We start from the raw sequence: 21,079 nt of genomic DNA, 5'->3' as shown, positions 1-21,079 counted from the left end.
ACCATATGATTTGTATTATTTCTAAGGTGACTTATGAAGCCCACAAGGAGTATTTGGCAAAGATGTATGAGGAATATCAAAGGCAGGAAGAAGAAAACATGAAAAAGGGCAAAAAAGGAAATGTTAGTACTATTTCTGGCCTTTCATCTCAAACAGCGGGAGTAAAAGGAGCCATTGAGATTCGAGAAATTGATGACAGCTCCCAGACACAAACTCCAGAAAGTGAGACTGACTATGCAGTGACTACAGACACAAGGAACTTGCTTGCAGAAACCAAAGGACCAGATGATGGACTAGGGGCCTCTGAAAGGCAGTCGGCTGGTGTTCGGGTTGAGGTTCATGATCTTTTAGTAGACATCAAAGCTGAAAAAGTGGAGGCCACTGAAGTAAAACTTGATGATATGGATCTGTCTCCAGAGACATTAGGCACCGCAGAAAATGGTGCTCTAGTGGAGGTAGACTCTCTCCTTGACAATGTTTATTGTGCTGCTGTAGAAAAGTTGAAGAGCAGTGTCAGTGGGAGTATAGTTTCTAAAGAAAGTGAAGACAAAAACAGTGGCCCCTTAATAACGCTTGCTGATGACAAAGACAGCTTAACCAACAGCAGTACCTCATTTCTTTTTGGGAAAGTTTCAAGCCAGGAGGAAAAACTGATTTCAGACCTGACATCTAGTGACATTGTAATGCCAAATGCCCAGGATATTCAGGTTCACACAAGTGCAGCTGATGATCTAGGACTCCTTGCGCATATGACAGGTAGTGCAGACTTAACATCTGCAGCAAATATTCTTGAGAGCAATGAATTCAAAATCCAGACCACTTTGGATGACATCAGTGCAATTACAGAAGATGAAAATGCTTCAAGAGGAGCAGAATTTTCTGATATGCCAAATACAGGTGTGGACTGTGAGCCATCTGTAATCAAAACAGCAGGCAGTATAGATGCAGTTAGCACTACTTCAGATACAGAAAGGTCTGATGATGGAAAAGACAAAGAAATCAAGAAAATACAGACCACTGCTACCACTCAAGTAAGTATTTTTAGTTTACTGAATTTGCTTCCCACTAATAAATTATTAGTTTTGTAATCTTTCACATAGGTGTTTCAGACATTGAGAGTCATGGAAGAATAATGTATAATTTATTTTTGTGTTATGTACCTTAAGTATGACTGGCTTTATATTTTAATCATGAAAGTAACAGTCATTTTTAATATTTGTATGTTAAATATGCATAAATGAACTAATAATAGTTGCATTTCCTGATAATTTATTTATATTACAGTTAATACAACAGCAGTATCAAATTTTTCTACCAGTGTAGTTCTCTTGCTTTTTTAACAACATTCTGCAAACTTTATTTGCGTTAAAATGTTTTCAGTTAGATGGCAAAATACAAAAATGCAGCTTTCTTCAGCTTATGATTTTTGGAAAAAAGGTGTTCTCCTAATTAATTGCTGAAGGTCCAAATAAATGGAAATTTGTTAGAGTAATTCAAGAATGCTGTTGGCATTATTAGTAGAGTGATACTTATAATTTGCAATTTTTATAATGCTTTATTTGTAATTATAATGGCCCAACAATTAATCCCTGACAGTCTTAGGAAACTTTCAGAGTAAATCCACATTGCTTCTTATTGTTACATGTGGTAAATGAAGCTGCCTAGAGGACTCTTCTACTTGAGAAAGACATTTGAAAAGACAATGTCCAATATGAAAATTCTTTTCTCATTATTGTTTGTAAATGTACAATCACTGTGCGTACTGTGAATGGTTTCCTGTCTGTGAAAGACACCACCAAGCTGGTACAGAAGATCTCCAAACCAGATAAAGAACCACATAATCGGAGACAACCTTTATGAGGCAGTGTGAGAACACTAGGGCTACTAGGTACTCATATGAACTATATCTGAGCTGAGACAGCTACATGGTGTAGTATAGCAAGCAAGAGAACCAGTACATAGAGTATAAAGCCATCTTTATCCACATGTGTCTTTAAACCTAGAGTCCTAGATAGAATTTGGATCAGAATCTCAATGGCAGGAGTAGAGGGCCAATGTTATGAAAGAAAGAAATGAAAGGTGAGGAAGCAAGTGCTTGGTGTTTTTTTGAAGAGGACAAGTGAGCAAGCCACACCACAAGGTAAATAGGAATTTGTGATCTGCATAGGCATTCCCCTAATGGCAAAAGTATTTTGTTTTCTGTTCTGTTTAACTTTGTGTTTTCTCATTGTGTATTATAATCAGAAGAGCTGAATTTTTGATACAGCTGGCCTAATTTTTACTACTTTGTATGTGAGGTTTATAATATGCAATCTCCTCTCATTATAATGAAATTGTCTTTGAATACTTTTGTTTTTAGTTCAGACTATAGTGTGTGTATATACAGACATATGAAAAAGTTTGGGAACCCCTCTTAATTCTTTGGATTTTTGTTCATCATTGGCTGAGCTTTCAAAGCAGGAACTTCCTTTTAATATATTACATGCCTTATGGAAACAGTAGTATTCATTCAGCAGTGACATTAAGTTTATTGGATTAACAGAAAATATGCAATATGCATCATAACAAAATTAGGTGCATAAATTTGGGCACCCCAACAGAGATATTACATCAATACTTAGTTGAGCCTCTTTTTGCAAATATAACAGCCTCTAAACGCTGTCCTCCTATAGCCTTTGAGTGCCTGGATTCTGGATGGAGGTATTTTTGACCATTCTTCCATAAAAAATCTCTCCAGTTCAGTTACATTTGAAGGCTGCCGAGCATGGACAGCCTGCTTCAAATCATCCCATAGATTTTCGATGATATTCAAGTCAGGTGACTGTCAGTGTGACTAATGCTTGAACATTATCCTGAAGAATTTGTTGATATTGGGTTGAATTCATCCGACCCTCGACTTTAACAAGGGCCCCAGTCCCTAAACTAGCCACACAGCCCCACAGCATGATGGAACCTCCACCAAATTTGACAGTAGGTAGCAGGTGTTTTTCTTGGAATGCAGTGTTCTTCTTCTGCCATGCAAAGCGCTTTTTGTTATGACAAAATAACTCCATTTTTCTCATCAGTCCAAAGCACTTTGTTCCAAAATGAATCTGGCTTGTCTAAATGAGCATTTGCATACAACAAGTGACTCTGTTTGTGGCCTGCGTGCAGAAAGGGCTTCTTTCTCATCACCCTGCCATACAGATGTTCTTTATGCAAATTGTGCTGAATTGTAGAACAATGTACAGATACACCTTCTGCAGCAAGTTCTTGCAGGTCCTTGGAGGTGATCTGTGGGTTGTCTGTAACCATTCTCACAATCCTGCGTATATGCCGCCCCTGTATTTTTCTTGGCCTGCTAGAACTGGTTTAACAGCAACTGTGCCTGTGGCCTTCCATTTCCTGATTACATTTCTTACAGTTGAAACTGACCTCTGAGATATGCTGTATATATCTATATATACACACTCATCTGCTAGGTACACTTGTTCAACAATTTTCTTAACGCAAATATCTACTCAGCCAATCACATGACAGCAACTTCAATGCATTTAGGCCTGTAGACATTGTCAGGTCGACCTGCTGAAGTTCAAACTGAGCATCAGAATGGGGAAGAAAGGTGACTCAAGTGACGTTGAACGTGGCATGGTTGTTGGTGCCAGATGGGCTGGTCTGAAGATTTCAGAAACAGTTGATCTTCTGGGATTTTCACTCACAACCATCTCTAGAGTTTATAGAGAATGGTCAGAAAAAAGGAAAATATCCAGTGTGTGTCAGTGCTCTGGGTGAAAATGCTTTGTTTATGCCAGAGGTCAGAGGTGAATGGCCAGATTGGTATTTTCTTGGCACACTTTGGGCCCCTTAGTACCAATTATACATCATTTAAATACCACAGCCTAGTCTTGTTGCTGACCATGTCTATCCCTTTATGACCGCAGTGTACCAATTTTTTGATGTCTATTTCCATCAGGATAACACGCCATGTCACAAACTTCAAATCATCTCAGACTGTTTTTTTGAACATAACAATGAGTTCACTGTAAGGGCCTCCACAGTCACCAGATCTCAATCCAGTAGAGCACCTTTGGAAGGTACTGGAACAGGAGATCCGCATCATGGATGAGCTGCCGACAAATCTGCACCAACTGTGTGATGCTATCATGTTAATCATGTTAATATGGACTAGAATCTCTTCTAGCACTTTGTTAGAGTCTATGTTGCAAAGCATTACAGCAGTTCTGAAGGCAAAAGGGGGTCCAACCTGCTACTAGCAAGGTTTACCTAATAAAGGGGCAGTGAGTATACATATTGTGTATATACTGTATGTTGTGATGTGCAGGGGGCGGGCATCAAAACCCGATACACACATTTGCAACTACAAGATCAGCAACAGACATTTTTATTTTTCTGTGGGAAACGCTTCCCTAACCGTTTCCCTCCAATGTACAGTATACAAGCACAAAGGCACATAGCAATGTTTTCTCTTCTTCTTCTTCTTTTTCTTCTTCTTCGGTCTTTCTCTCTCTCACTCTGTCTTCTTCCGTCTCCACTCCTCCTCCAATGAGCTTCATCCTCTCCCTCCCAACACTGACTCTTGGAGGACCCGCAGCTCCTAACCTTTTGCAAAGTCAAGTCAAGAAACATGGAGCCACTCTTTCCACGGTCACCAGACCCATGGGGACACGAGACAATCCTCATAGCCAGCCTTGTCAGTGCCAGTGGTTGCATTGAAGTCACCTATGACCGGAAGAGTGTCACCTTGTGGGCACCCATCAACCACCGAGCAAAGTTACGAATAAAATGTCTCCTTTACCGTGACATCACTCACCATGGTCAGAGAATGCCATAATCTGAGTCACATTGAAAGGAGTGACATCAGACACCATTGAAAGGAGCTGATCCACTACAGCAACTGCTACTCCCCGAGTATGAAAGCCATTAGAGCGACCAGACCAATAAAAGGTGCACACACCTACAGAGATCTGGCCAGTCCCAGGTCAGTGCACCTCAGAGAGTGCCGCCACTGAAATGAGGAGTTTATGCAGCTTCTCCAACAGCAGAGGAAGATGATCATCATGCCAGAAAGATATGACGTTCCACGCGCCTCAAATTGGGACCCGAGTGCTGCCATGTAGCTGGTGACGCTTCAGCACCACATCACTTCTGATCCCTGACAGGCCTGACCCCATTGGCTGTCTGACGGTTTTGACTGTTCCAGGGATGTGGCTCCCGAGTGCTTTCCCCCATCCCCTTCATGATGCTAGCAGCCTTCTTATGGGTGGCATCAGCAGAGCTACTCCCGCAGAGAGCAAACAGGAGCCCAGTCTATTGTCTCAGAGCTACCAATCCTGCCACCAACCCCCACCATTTCCCTGCAAGTTGGAGGTTCGCTTGCAGGGCTGGATCCAGTTTAATATTATACCTTTTCCATTATAACAGACTTATCAGGAAAGCTTGCACGATCACAGACCTAATACTTAAGACAGTGAAAGCTACTGTGGAAAAGAGATTTTTTTCATGAACATTTTAATATAGTTGTTGTTTAGTATTGACCCCCATGCTGGTCCCAATTAAAGCATGTTGTATAATTTTTAAGTTTTTTGATCCCCATTCCCAATGAAAATATGAAATAAAAAGATTTTTTTTCTTGTCTGTATTCCTTTAAGCTAGACACCAAGACAATGGTTTCCACTCCATTCCACTGCCCATTCTTTCCCAATGCCTAATTTTTTTCTCAAATGTTGCTTCTGTAGTTTAAAATTAATTTATATATTCAATAGTTTTATATTCAGCGGGTTGGAAAATGGATGGATGGATAGTTTTATATTTAATAATGTAAGAAGTAACAAAATGCCACTGCACAACAATGTGGGTGGGTTATGTGGGTTGATGGCTTACCTGTTTCATCCCACCCCTTTTAAATTTAAAAGAAACAGTCTAAGAAGTATGTAAAACATTGCTGTTGGCCTTGTATCTTTAAAAACTGTGGGCATTTGAAATATTTGAATGAATATCAATAGTCAGTATTATATACACTATTAATATCATAATGCTATTTATAATGCATTTTAGGTCAGTATAAAAATCAGAAAATTTAGAGGAAATCCCTAATAAACATTGCAGTGATACCATACATAGGTCAGAGGCTCAAATTTGCCTGGTACCTTTACCCATAATTGTTTGTTTGGAAGATGGTCCAATTATGCGTGCCAGTGTTTTCATCAATTTTTTTTTTTGTTTGTTAAATTGTTTTTGAATTTCTATATTATACTTTTAAATAAGCATTTTCTGAAGTAGTATGTATGTCACATTTTACATAAATGCTTTGAACAAAGTATAAGAAGACATATATGTTCTATCATACTTTCAACATAATCATATTATTAATAGAATTTTCATTAATTTAAAACCCTGTAATTGCATTTTCAATCTGTTATGTGTGTGCATGTGTGCGTGTGTGTGTGTGTGTGTTTAATGCATCAGGATAATATGTTCAAAGTATATTACTACAAGTAGTGTCGTTTGTGTAGTGGACACATCAGACAAATTAAATTCCTGCTGTCTACCTTCCTCTATGTCATGATAACCATTCATTTGGAAACAATGATGTGAAGTCAAAGGTTGATAGATAGAATCTAAGTCATCCATCATTTAAACTCAATTTGTGGATTTGTCTTGTAGAAATATGAACCAAGTGGAAGTTAAGTTAATGCATAAAGACTGCTCCATGTGGTTTCAGATCAGTCCCATCACATTTAATTACCCATCGCCTGCAGCATTCCTGACTACCTTTATTAAGAGTTTTATATGTTTGTTATGAAGCTATTTGTTAAGTGAACCACAAACAGTTTCTTGCTTTGTTTCACTCGGAAGTTGTTTGGAGCTAAAAGGTATTTGTTAAAGTCCAAAAAATTGGTTTAAATTCAAACAATATAATTATTTTTATTTCAAATCACAAGTTGCAGTACGTATAATGCAATATGGCATTGTTTTATATGGTCAAACCTTTTACATTCTTTCTGAAACTATGACTAATGACATTGCTGCCTCAGAGCTCTACGGAGCAAAGTTCACATTTTGTACTTGTTGCATTCTGTTTTTTCTATTCATGATAAACAAATATGGATAACCTAACATTATCCTATCTCTGCAGAAAGGTCTTGTAAAAATATAAAATAAAATAAAGGAAGGTGATTAGCAGTCTGGTGTATGAAGTTCTCTTGGCTGGAGAAAGAGTTACTAAAAAAAAGCTTTTAAGATGAAAGGTTATTTCCTCGCTGAAAAGAAAAGAAAGTAAAAAGATGTAACATTGTAGACTGTATAGCCTTCATTAGGTATGCAACTGAAAAGGAAAAAGTAGGTAACATACATAGGAAGAACAAAGCCAGGGCATGTGAAAGGAGAGGGTAGGTGAGAAAAACTGCCATTATTGTAAATGAAGGGAGAGATTAAAAAGTCATTAAAACCTGGAGAAATAAGTAATCCCATTGTGAGAATGAACTTAGCTTCTTCTGTTTTTCGTTGAAAAGAGTCTTTAAAGCATAGTGAAAGAGCACAAACAGAGAGGTCAGTATGGCCTTGATCAAGGGATCTACAATAGGCTTTTTAAGGTCTACAGTTTTAACAGCCTGAACATACTGTCTGCAACAGTCTGTTAGCTGACTCCATGTTTCACCTACGTAGAAGGCTGGGAAATTCCTAAAAGAAATACAGCAAATACATTTTTTAGACTATCAAAAGGCCCGTTATTAATATTTAATTTACCGGAGGAACCATTTATATTGGTATTGTTGCTGACAAATTTGCAAGTAATAATAATAATAACAATACATTTTATTTATATAGCGCCTTTCCCATGCTCAAGGCACTTCACAGAGTTTAAAATAGAACGGCAGGGTATAGAGTATACAGCATTGTACAAACCAGATAAATAAATAAAGAAGATTATGACAGTGAATTCAGAGAAAAAAAAGCCTAACAGACAACATAATTGAAGGTCTCGCACACACACACAGGTTACATTAGCATCTTGACATAAAGGTAAACTGAGAGAAGGGTAATAAAGTCAAGTAGAACTAAAAGCCTTCCTGAACAGATGAGTTTTGAGTTATTTTTTAAAAGAATTCATGGAGTCAGCTGACCTGATTAATTTCGGTAGGTCATCCCAGAGTATACAGCTGAAGGCCCTGTCACCCTGGAGTGTAGATTAGTGAGGGGTACAACAAGATTACTAGAATCAGAGGACCTTAGTGGGCGGGCAGGCACATAGTGATGGAGAAGGTCACTGATGTAGTTTGGTGCAAAGCCATTTAAGGCTTTGTAGGTTATTAGTAAGATTTTATATTCAATTCTGTAAGACACAGGGAGCCAGTGAAGACGGAGCAGGATGTGTGTGATGTGCTCACTGCTGCTGGTCCGTGTAAGGACTCTTGCAGCCGAGTTTTGAATAAGCTCGAGCTGAGATATAAGGTTAGAAGGGGCACCTGCCAGTAGGGAATTACAATAATCGATGCGGGATGTGATATTAGAATGGACAAGTTTCTCAGCATTAGAAAAGGAGAGGAAGGAGCGAACATGGGAATATGTTATGGAGGTGAAAGTAAGAAAGTTTCTTAATGTGATTTATGTGGGCGGAATAAGAGAGGGAGGAATCAAAAATGACACCAAGATTCTTTACAGTAGAGGCAGGTCTGATGAGATCACCGCCAAGGTTGACTGGGAAGGAGCTCATTTTATTAAGTTGCACTTTAGTCCCAATTTGCAGGAGTTCAGTTTTGTTGCAATTTAATTATAAAGAGTTCTGCTCCATCCAGGTTTTAATTTCACTGAGACAAGTTGTGAGCTGAGAAAGCTCTGATGAAGTTCCACTTTTAACATTGAAGTAGAGTTGAGTGTCATCTGCATAAAAATGATAACCCAGTCCATAGCTACGAATAATATGGCCAAGGGGAAGCATGTAAATACAGAAGAGCAGAGGACCGAGGACAGAGCCCTGAGGGACTCCTTGTGTGACTGGCGCTGAGCTGGATCTGCTCTTGCCAAGACTAACAAACTCTTGCCTATCAGTCAGATAGGACTTGAACCACTGGAGGGCAGTGCCAGAGATACCCATCATGTTCTCCATTCTGGACACTAGGATGTCATGTCTGACCTGAGTGCCAAATGCTGCACTGAGGTCTAACAGAATTAATATGCTGGTTTGTCCAGAGTCTGCTGCCATAAGCAAATCATTGGTTACCAGTAGCAGAGCAGTTTCACAGCTGTTCTATGTCCTGAAACCAGACTGAAAGGGTTCCATCAGATTATTAGAAGTTAAGTAGTTGGTGAGTTGGGAAGCTACAACACGCTCAAGAGCTTTTGACAGAAAAGGTAAGTGGGAAATAGGCCGAACGTTGTTAAGATTGTCAGCATCAAGACCAGACTTTTTTTAACATTGGGGTTACAGAAGTGATTTTAAAAGTGAGCGGCACAGAGCCAGTGTCAAGGGATGAGTTTATTATTGTTGTAACAGTCGGATTATGGCATGAAGGCAGGATTTAAGTAGTGTGGTGGGGATGGGGTCCTGTACACAAGTAGTTGGCCTCATCTTACAAAGCAGGTCATTAACAAACGCAGATGTGACTGGTGAGAACTTAGGAGCTGGATGGAGTGGGAAAACAGGAAGAGATAAAAACAGACAATGTATTTATGTTAGCTGAATTATTTAGATCTTTAATTTTGTTACAGAAAAAGTGGAGAAATTCCTCACAGACTTCAGTAGAAGAGATAGTTGGGCCACATGCAGGTTCGATTAGTTTATTAACTACAGGAAACAAAACCCTTGAGTTATCATGGCCACTTTCTATTATTCTGCCATAATGGGTGTTCATGGCAGCAGTTAGTGCTTCACTGTAAGCTCTTTGGTGGTCAGAGAAAGCCTGAATGTGCACAGTGAGGCCAGACTTGCATGAAATTCTCTCAAGGCGTCGGCCAGCTGCTTTCATAGATCGCAATTCTTAATTATACCAAGGAGCTGAACGTTTAAAGGAAACCTCCTTATGTTTTAAAGATTCTGTTTTATCTAATGCTGAATGAAGGGCTGAGTCAACAAGACTATCTAGTGTTGACGCAATAGGTGAAGACAGTAAAAGATCAGAAATGGATCCAGAAAGGATAGAGGGACAGATATTTTTAAGGTTTTTGTAAGAAATCTGTCGTTTCTTACAAATAAGAGGAGGAAGAGGTAATGAGACAGTGAAAAGTACTGTTTTATTGTCAGAGTCCCAAATCAGTGCTGTAAATGTTGGTAACAGATAGTCCAGAAGTGCAGATCAGGTCCAGTATATGACCACCAGAGTGGGTGGGAAAATCAACATGTTGTGTCAAGTCAAAACAGTCCAGTAAGGATAGGAATTAATTTCTCAGTTTAGATGTGGGGGTGTCAATATGGATGTTGAAATCACAGAGAAGGATAATTCTCTGAGAGTGAGAGCTTAGGTGGGTCAGAAGTTCAATCAGATCGGATAAGAAGGATGCATTGTATTTTGGGGGACGATAAAGAACAATGAGTGAGACAGGACCTGATTTCGTTATTAGTTTAAGAGCCAGGCACTCAAAAGACAATGGACAATCAATTGGGATTCATTTGATGTTGAAGTCTGCTCTGACAATTACTGCGAGCCCACCACCTTGTGTTGAGCAGCGGGGCTCTGTGTGACACAGCAGCTCCTGCTACAGCTCAAACTTCCAGGTGGGGAATGTGGCTATCCCCTGTGAAGTGAGCTGTAGAGGAGAAGTTTACACAGGTTAGGTGGTTGACGGAAGGAGATCAAGGGAGGGTTAGGATAAAAGGCTCCTATGGAAGAATATCTGCTAAATAGGGACAGTTTATTTAATGACCTGTGGGAGAGCTAGATTTTAGCAAGGAGTCTGAGTTTCTGGGCTTTGCGAGTGTCCTGATAAAAACCAAGATCCAGGCCTTTAATGACCTCTTAGGCACAGCCATCAGCAGTGTGTCTGTCTGCGGAGAGAGTGTCGACCTTGTTGAGAGGTATACTTACCTTGGCAGTGACATTCATGTAACTGGTGACTCTTCCTATGAACTCAGTAGATGGATTGGGAGAGCATGGGGGGTCATGATGTCGCTATAAAGGGGTGTGTGGCACTTCCGATATCTATGGAAAAGGACGAAGGTCCAAGTCTTTAGAGTCCTTGTGCTTCCTGTCTTGCTATATGGTTGTAAGACATGGACGCTATCCAGTGACCTGAGATGAAGACTGGACTCCTTTGGTACTGTGTCTCTCCGGTAAATCTTTGGGTACCGGTTTGACTTTGTATCAAATGAGCGGTTGCTCATGGAGTCCCGAATGATGCACATTACCTGCATTGTGAGAGAACGTCAGGGAATTGCTCACATGACCGTAGTGCTGTAACTAAGGGTGATCCGGCTTGCAGGATCCTCATTGTTGAGGATCCGAGTGGATGGACCAGGCCAAGGGGAAGCCCACGTAACACCTGGCAGCGGCAGATAGAGGGTAATTTACGAAGTGTAGGACTTAACTAGTGGTCTGCCTGTGGGGTTGTCAACCGGGATCCCGAGCTATTTCTTCGTGTGGTGGGTGTGGCAATGCGCTGTACCAGTGCATGCTTCCCAACCTGACCTAACCTGAACTGGGAGAGCTAGAGTGGAATGGTAAGACCTGTGAGAAGCTTCTTTCATTATAGTTGTTTCTTTTAGAGTTAAAGTTATGAGGTCTACTCCTTGCTTGATTGAGATCCCTCTCCACAACATGAGAATGGGTATCTGTGATAAATGGTCCGTGGTGTCAGGCAAATTTTAAATAAATTATTGTGCCCCAAAATGTGCATGCTCCACTTGGGCTGGGTGTGTGCAAGTATGTTTTGCTCCATGATTTATTGAAATGCTGGATGATCACTTCGCATACACATGCAGAGGCGGGCTGATCAGTCAGGCGCCTAAATGGTGCCACTGAGGGAGCAGCTCACATGTACCTCATTAGGCAGGCGAATGTAAATGGAACCTGCATGGCAGAGAGGGTAGATGGATGAAAGAGCAGAGGTTAAAGGGGAAAGAGAGAGAAGAAGGCAGGAACGGGAGAGAGACAGAGAGAGAGAGATGAGAAGCAGGTAGCTGGGAGGAGAGCCCCTCCGGAGAGTGTTGCGGCTGATGCTTAAGGGCTGAACAGGTTCACTCCAGCTAAGCGGTTCAGGAAGTTGGAGTGACCTGTTTTTTTAAGCGACTCTGCCATGTAAGTCCAGAGAGAGGCAGCAGGAGTCGAGCCTCAGAGATACAAGGTTTGGCACTGGCACCCTATTGGTATCCTTGGAACAGTAGGGACCTGGACCTAGAAGAGAAGGTTGGCTGTGCCTGTCAGTTAGGAGTCTCCTCTACTGCAAGGCCCAGTGCGGGGTCAGTAGAGGAGACAGTTTTAAAAGGAAGCACCTGGGACTGAGATTTTTAGAGAAGATTCCTGCCATGTTTTAATATCAATTTTATGGATTTACTTATTCTGGATTTTTACCCCCACAGTTCACTTTTTTACAGATTGTTTGTTTATTTATTTATGGGTGAAGAATACACTGCCCTATTTATTTGGACAGTTTCTAATTTGTTTTTGAGTGTTTTAAATAAAAGCACCTTTCACTTTGCACCTACCCTTTGTCTGGAATGCATGTGTCCTCATTTGCCTGACTCATCTTGGTTATGGTATCAACGATTCAGGTACAAGAGGCTCCCCAAATACGAACGGGAGCATGGACTACAACCCAGACCATCACAGTATCCTCTGGCAATTACGACATTTCAGTGCTTCATTGCAAAAGTCACCCTCATCTTTTCAAATGTACCATAGTCTAAGGAACTTTTATTAAGGTGGAGAGTTTTAGTTTGGCAGAGATTGAAGGAGCTATAGAGAAGGTAACGGTGGGGTAACTTGCATGCCATATTTTCAGTACCTTTACTAGTCAGGTGTTTTCCTCACTCTTCCCTCCTTTTTCTTCTGTCGTCTCATCAGTGCTGAGATGCTGGCATATTCTTCCTGTCATTCTTTAACCATTTAAAATCATATCTGGAGTTCATTTTCAGGCTTTTTCCTGGCTTCCCTGCAGCCCTGATCCCAGGTTTCATCTTTGCTTGTTCTGTTTTGCCTGGTGGCTATATTTCAATGACTTGACAATATATTATGGGAATCTGTCTTTTGCAGAGTGTAAGTTTACTCATAGCAATCAGCCACAAAAATCAAAAAATGAAACAAATTTCATTACATCCACCACCAATAGAAAAAAATCAATACAAACATAAGCTGCATGAATATACTGTTCTGTGATTTCTACTTTCATCTTTGAGGACATCTTGGTCTTTTTAAATATTTTGCATTTTACAGATAAACTCTTCATAAATTGAGCTTCTTAACCATTTCTTTTCTAGGCTGTCCAAGGCAGGTCAGGGAGCCAGGTGGAGAGGGATCTGCGAGTTGATTTGGGTTTCAGAGGAATGCCAATGACTGAAGAACAAAGAAGACAATTTAGCCCTGGTCCTCGCACCACTATGTTTCGTATCCCTGAATTTAAGTGGTCACCTATGCACCAGAGACTTTTAACTGATTTGCTGTTTGCTTTGGAAACCGATGTTCATGTTTGGAGAAGGTAAGATTTATATAAATCTATCAGAAGAGAAACAGCATGGTTGCATTAATTCTTACACTTTTATCCTACATTGACTCCCAGCTTCATCCATTCAGTTTTTAAGTTTGTAGGATTTCTTTAAGGGAGGCTCTTCCTATTTTTCAGGCAACTCAGAACTGGCCCAAAACAAACAGGAACATTTGTGAGCATACAGTCAAGTGTTCTTAGTTTTGGACTGATGTCCTGATTTAGATCAGTTCCATAATACAACCATATTTGTATTAATTGGGCATACTATGTATACCACAATAAAATTTTAAATTGAAGATGTCCTGTGACATTTATTGATTACTCATTGTATTGATTGGATATGGATATGAACTAATCAGATCATTAGACATTTTTTTTTTATCATATCACATGTTGAAGAAAGTGACGCTTATGCAGGGTGAAATGCATATAACTCTGCTACCGAATCAGATTTATTTGTCTTTTAAAATAAAACTATCTTAAACAAAAGCCAGAAATAGTTTTTTAACTAATTCAAATGCAGGCAGAATCCAAATGACTCATTCTCTGATACAGGAAGTACCATCAAAGTTGAAATTTCTCTCTGCTCTCTGTGATAATTTTCAGTTAAAGTTATTCAGTTCTGTACAATAACATTGTACAACTGCGCTATATCTACTCTTCTTCAGGTCAAAACCTAATTCATCTAGGATCTGGCAATGTTTTACCATGTTAGTTATTACTGTAGTATGTGTTCATTGATGCTCTGCATGGAATTAAAATAAAAAAATAGGAAACAAACAGTGCTTTATCTTCCATGCTGAAAATATACATCCTTATACAGTATAAGGGTGTAAAAGATTATCTATCTATCTATCTATCTATCTATCTATCTATCTATCTATCTATCTATCTATCTATCTATCTATCTATCTATCTATCTATCTATCTATCTATCTATCTATCTAAGTCTAAGCACATCCTGGCTATCATGAAGAAGGCTCATCAATGTCTTTAGTTCCAATGACATTTTAGGAAGACCTAGATTTCTTCATCTTTTCTAGTACTTTCTGTGGGTGCAGAGCGGAGTCTATCCTCCACTAGCTAAAAATATTTTGGTCTGGTACCTGCAGAGCTTAAGACAACAGAGCACTACAGAGGGTGGTGATCCAAGTTCAGAATATTATGGCATAGAGCTCTCTTTTGTTTGGTACGTATTGCATTCAGTATGATAATGGCTGCCTTAGGAAAACTAAAAATGTTATTTTTAATAAATATCTCAGGCATTCTGCATAGTCACTTTCTCCCTCTTCCATTCTGACAAAGACACAGAATATTTGTATTCAAACATTAGGTTTGTGGACAGTTTTACTCCTCTGGTCATACTCAATAGCTCTTTTTATTTACAAATGCATGAGGTTACCTTTTTTATGTTTTTTGCATCTCTTGCTTAATATTGTATTTAATGTATGGTTACTTACAGTATTACTATTTGCTGTTTGAATTATGTAATTGTCATTAGTAGTCACGCAAGTACAAATCTCACTGTAGTGCACACACATGGCAATAAATTTCAATTTAAATTGAGCTACTGAGCTGACATCAGTATACTTAGTCATATTTATCACAATCAAAATGAGGAGCTCTTTATTAGTATACCCTGGGACAAAATATAATTCTACATGGCAAAACATCCTCTAGTTCCTTGTAATCAAACATTACTGTATTTAAAAATGTTAGTATAGGGCCTAGACACCTCTTATTTTTGGTGGACATCCTATGAAGTAAAATAAGACTATTTAAGTGTAGATGGCTCCAAAATCATGTCAACTTTAATCATGTAAAACTTTGATTGAGTTAGTGTTATGCAGCAGCATGTATTTAAAGGTGCTGTGTTAAGATTGTGCCAGCCTAATACAGTGTATACCTCTGGACTAGGGTGGCATGGTGGTGCAGAGGTAGTGCTGCTGCCTCGCACTAAGGAATCCTGGGTTCACTTCCCAGGTCCTCACTGTGTGGAGTTTGCATGTTCTTCCCGTGTCTGCGTGGGTTTCCTCCGGGTGCTCCGATTTCCTCCCATAGTCCAAAGACATGCAGGTTAAGTGCATTGGCGATCCGAAATTGTCCCTAATGTGTGCTTGGGGGGTGGGTGTGTGTGTGTGCCCTTCAGTAGGCTGGTGCCCTGCCCGGGATTTGTTCCTACCTTGTGCCCTGTACTGGCTGGGTTAGGCTCCAGCAGACCCCCATGACCCTGTGTTAGAATATAGCGAGTTTTCTCAAAATGAGTTTGTCAATTAACATTTATAAAAGCTACCAACAGTATAAAAAATAAAATTCTCCTATTTACTTATTTTGATTTGTATTGCTTTGTTAACTCTAACTTGGGCATACAGTGCTGATTTGTTCTGTTTTTTGAAATTCTTCACAAAGAATTTTATTTACATCTTTGGTCAAATTGTAATATTAAGGGCACCTGAGTAAACAAATAGCACATTTCCATTTTCTCATGTGATTTATTGAAAGAGCAAAGTTATCCAACACAAAAGAAAAGTAATTATATCCTCAAACTTAATAACTGGTTGCAACACCTTTAACTGTTGCATCAGCTTTTTTATGGAGGAGTTTTAAACCACTGATCTTTTGCAGAAGTGTTTTAATTCAGATTATTTGGTATGCTGTTCAACAAAAGCTGGTAATATTGGAATGAGGCCTGATCTTTGACTAAGACAAGCCCAGAACTTTAGTTTTGCTTCTTTTCAATCATTTCAAACATGGACTTGAGTTTTGTTTTTGTCTTACTGCAAGAATCAACTATGCTTCAGCTTCACTCTCATCAAATGATAAGCCCAAGTCCTGAGGAAGCAAAGTATCCCCAACCCATCATACTACCATTGCCATGCTTGACTGTTGGTATGGCATCCTTGCTGTGGAATGCTGTGTTCTCTTTTCGCCAAACACAATATAATGTTACCCAGAAAGTTCCACTTTTTTCTTTTCTGTTCATTGAAAAATCGAGGTGCTGTCTTGATAATAAGAGAAAAACATTTTGTGTTCTTCTTGGTTAGAAATGGCTTCCAACATGCTACATTACAATAAAGCACATTTTTCTTCAGTGCCTTTATGTTTCTGGAGTCACGATGACTGACATTTTCTGAGGCAAAAGAAGCATTCAGTTCTTGGGATTCTTTTTTTTTTAACAATCCTTTGTAAATTGATGGATGACTTTACACTGTGCACTTTGAGAAATGTTGGCAGACTGGACAATCTGGGGAAGATCTGCTGTTGCTCTAGTTGTTTCCCTTTTGGTTTGGTTGCATGTCTCAGAACCTTAGAAATTGTTTTGTAGTCCTTTACATATTAATAGACACCCATATTTTTTCCCTGGCCTTTTCAGAAATTTCCTTTAATACTTATTGAATATAGGGAGGAGTGGTGGCACTGAGGCTAGGGATTTGCACTGGCAATCGCACAGTTGCCAGTTCGAATTCCGTAAATGCCAAGCGTGACTGTACTTTTTTGGGCCCTTGAGAAAGGCCCTTAAACTGCAATTGCTCCGTCCTGAGTAATAATAATAATAATAATAATGCATTTTATTTATAGGGCACTTTACATTAGCAGTAAATCTCAAAGTGCAACATAAAAAGTTTAAACAAAGGCAAAGCAAGATAAAAACAGAGATAAAACAACAATAATTATAGCATTCTTGTTAATAATCCATCCATCCATCCATTTTCCAACCTGCTGAATCCGAACACAGGGTCACGGGGGTCTGCCGGAGCCAATCCCAGCCAACACAGGGCACAAGGCAGGAACTAATCCCGGGCAGGGTGCCAACCCACCGCAGTCTTGTTAATAAGCTTTCCTAAATAGAAAAGTCTTTAGCTGTTTTTTAAAACAGCCCACAATCTTCTGTGTTCTCAGGCTCCCTGGTAGGGCATTCCAGAGCCGTGGAGCAGCGGCTGCAAAGGCTCGGTCACCCATTGTATGAAGTTTGGTCACAGGGGGGTAAAAGGCAGTGGGTATTTGCAAAACGGAGGTTTCTTGCAGTGGATTGTAGTATAAGGAGTTCTTTAAGATATTGTGGAGCTTTTCCATGGATACACTGGTGAGTGAACAAACAGAGTTTGTATTCAGTACGGAGATGGATAGGGAGCCAATGAAGTGACCGAAAGATTGGTGAGATATGTTCATATTTCCGCACCTTCATCAGGATTCTTGCAGCACTATTTTGAATTTGTTGGAGCTTTTGAAGGCTCTTGCTAGGGATCCCGATGAGGAGATAGTCATCTGGTTCGGTGCATTACAATAATCCAGTCTGGATGAGACAAAGGCATGATCCAGCTTTTCAGCATCACAGAGTGAGAGGTAGGGACGGAGTTTGGCTATGTTTCGGAGATGAAGGAATGCAATTTTACAAAGGTGATGGATATGTATAACAAATGACAGATGGGAGTCTAACTTGTCACCCAGATTTGTAACAGAAGGGGAGAGGGTAATGATATGGTCAGAAAAGGAAATACAATTTACAGAGGAACAAAGTTCATGGAGGGTCCAATTAAAATAGCTTCAGTTTTCGTGCCGTTCAGCTTAAGGAAGTTCTTGGACATCCAGGCCTCAATCTCATCCAAGCTAGAGGAAAGAGTTGATGGAGGTGTAAGAGAAGTCGAATCCAGTCTCACTTAGAGCAGCGTATCATCGGCATAGCAATGGAATGAAACTCCATGCTTGCAGATGATGTGACCCAGGGGTAGCATATAGATATTAAAGAGGGTTGGCCCAAGGACTGATCCTTGTGGGACCCCACAGGTGACAGTGTGGGTATGAGATTTAGCATCTCCCAAGGCCACATACTCAGCCCTATCTGTAAGATAGGACTTGAACCACTCCAAAGCAATGCCAGAAAATCCAATTATATAGTGAAGATGATGAAGGAGAATATTATGATCTACCATATCAAGTGCAGCTGTGAGGTCCAGGAGGATAAGGAGTGATGGAGTGCCCTGGTCAGCAGCCATCAGGAGGTCATTGGTGACTCTGACCAGGGCTATCTCTGTACTGTGAGAAGTTCGGAAACCAGATTGAAATTTTTCAAACAGATTGAATTTTTTGAGGTGATCCAATCTTCATCCAGCCCTGCATGTAGGCCCTTCAACGTTCAGGGAAAAATATGGGGGTTGGTGGCAGAATTGTCACTCCAGCCATCATAAAAAACCTAACACTGTTTCATTCTATCTGAACTAGAGTGGTGCTGACGTGTCACCCATTGCATGACTGCACTCAGGTCCTAATCTGGGATCTTGAGTTGGTTTGTCATGTGGTGGGTGCGGCAATGCGCTGTATCGGCGCGTGCTCTTAACCTCTCTCTCTCTCTTGTTGAATAATCGTGCAGGGAACTTGACACTGATGGTTAGGATCAAAACAAGTGAGGTATACATTAGGTAGGGGTGGGAGTATTCAAGTCTGGATGTGTGCAATCAGCTGGCTCTAATCTCTTTAATTGCTTTAATTGGTTAGGATCAATTACTTTTTGGTGAGAGAAAACTTTGTTCATTAAAACATTAAAATCATACATTATTTATTCACCCAGGTGCTCTTTTATCCAAAATTAAAATTAATTTGTACACCTGAATATAATAAATGTCAAAAATTTGAAATGATAAAGAAATTCAGGAAGGGGGCAGTACCTGCAGTAATTAACTACTCTTTGTATAGTATACACATAGTAAAAGCTTCCTTGTTTTGTTCATGTTGCATGTTAATGGCAAACCTTTTTCTTTTTACAGACCTATTCAAATTTCCATCCATACATCCATTTTCCAACCCGCTGAATCCGAACACAGGGTCACGGGGGTCTGCCGGAACCAATCACAGCCAACATAGGGCACAAGGCAGGAAGCAATCCCGGGCAGGGTGCCAACCCACCGCAGGTCTCACACAAACACACTCACACACCACGCACACACTAGGGCCAAACTTTTATAAATGTTAATTGACAAACTCATTTTGAAAAAACTCGCTATATCCTAACACAGGGGTCTGCTGGAGCCTAACCCAGCCAGTACAGGGCGCAAGGTAGGAACAAATCCCGGGCAGGGCACCAGCCTACTGAAGGGCACACACACACACCAAGCACACACTAGGGACAATTTAGAATCGCCAATGCACCTAACCTGCATGTCTTTGGGAGGAAACCAGAGCACCCGGAGGAAACCCACGCAGACACGGGGAGAACATGCAAACTCCACACAGGGAGGACCTGGGAAGCGAACCCAGGTCTCTAACTGCAAGGCGGCAGCACTACCCACTGCGCCACCGTGCCGCCCCTATTCAAATTTGCTCTTAATATTTGTGTTTCATCTAAACTGTTAGTGCCTTCATATCTGTGTTTTTTGGATTTGGATAAATGAAGCATGTCCTGGCCGTGGAGCCAATAATTACATCCTAAACCTAAATACCCAGATTCAGGGACTGTATTTCATGTAATGCAGAAAAAATACGATAAATTCATTGATGCTATCTGCTTTCATTCGTAATACTAAACTGAAAGACTGACTCTCATTTTATTCTTTGAACACATTACTTATCTATTATTTAATTAATAAATCTATTGTTTCTGAAATATGTCAACAAATTGATTACTAAAATACAGTGTTGAAATCATCCCTGATACATTTAGGTGAAAAACTATAATTGTCAGTCAGTCATTATCCAACTATATATCCTAACACAGGGTTACCAGGGTCAGCTGGAGCCGATCCCAGCCAACACAGGGCGCAGGGCAGGAACAAATCCTGGGCAGGGTGCCAGGAACACCACAGAAAACTTTGTTATAGTTTTATTTTAAAACACAGGCAAGTGTTTCATAATCATTCAAGAATTCTGGGTCCAGAGTTAGCAGTGTATTTCAGTCCCCACGCAAAATTTTCAGTTTGTTCCCCATTCCACATGTGAAAACCATAGCAGTAGAGTGTTGTACTGTGTTAGCCATATACTGATACAGGAGAAAGTAGGGTGAAATGACACCATTTATTGGCTAACTAAATAGATTACAAATGCAAGCTTGCATTTGTAATCTATTTAGTTAGCCAATAAAGGTGTCATGTCACCCTACTTTCACATGTGAAAACCAGCTTCTGTTGTTAAGTTGTAGTCCAGGGGTGTTAAACGTCATTCCTTGAGTGCTGTAGTGGCTGCAAGCTTTCATTACAGCCATTTTTTTCCATTAGTAACTAATTACTAATGCTAATGAAACATACTATGTTGCCTTAATTTTAATTGACTTGTATTTTAATTGTTTATTTTTTTCTTTAAGCAGTAGCCAAACAAAAACTAGTCTAACTTAAAATAATTTTTTCCCATTCATGTCTTTCATCCTTTCATAAAATATCTCCATGAAATATGTGAAAAGAAAAAAGTAAATCCCAGCATTTGGATGGTGATCTCTGAAAAAAGAATAACTGTTTTG

General features: G+C 39.9%; 1 protein-coding gene across 26 annotated transcripts in view; it reads left to right on the top strand.

Annotated features, from left to right (window-relative positions):
• Positions 1-21,079, top strand: part of nbeaa (neurobeachin a) — a 925,612-nt gene that overhangs the window by 372,163 nt on the left and 532,370 nt on the right. For all 26 annotated transcript variants that reach the window (XM_051927338.1, XM_051927337.1, XM_051927335.1 and 23 more), the window contains exons 22-23: positions 27-1,031; positions 13,409-13,626. In XM_051927338.1, coding sequence (XP_051783298.1) covers positions 27-1,031; positions 13,409-13,626 — 1,223 coding nt within the window. The remainder of the gene's footprint in view (positions 1-26; positions 1,032-13,408; positions 13,627-21,079) is intronic.

The sequence above is a fragment of the Erpetoichthys calabaricus genome, chromosome 4 (genome assembly GCF_900747795.2).
Source record: "Erpetoichthys calabaricus chromosome 4, fErpCal1.3, whole genome shotgun sequence".
NCBI classification, from domain to species: domain Eukaryota; kingdom Metazoa; phylum Chordata; class Cladistia; order Polypteriformes; family Polypteridae; genus Erpetoichthys; species Erpetoichthys calabaricus.
The sequence above is the reverse complement of the archived record's forward strand: the minus strand, read 5'-3'. Positions and strand labels throughout refer to the sequence as shown.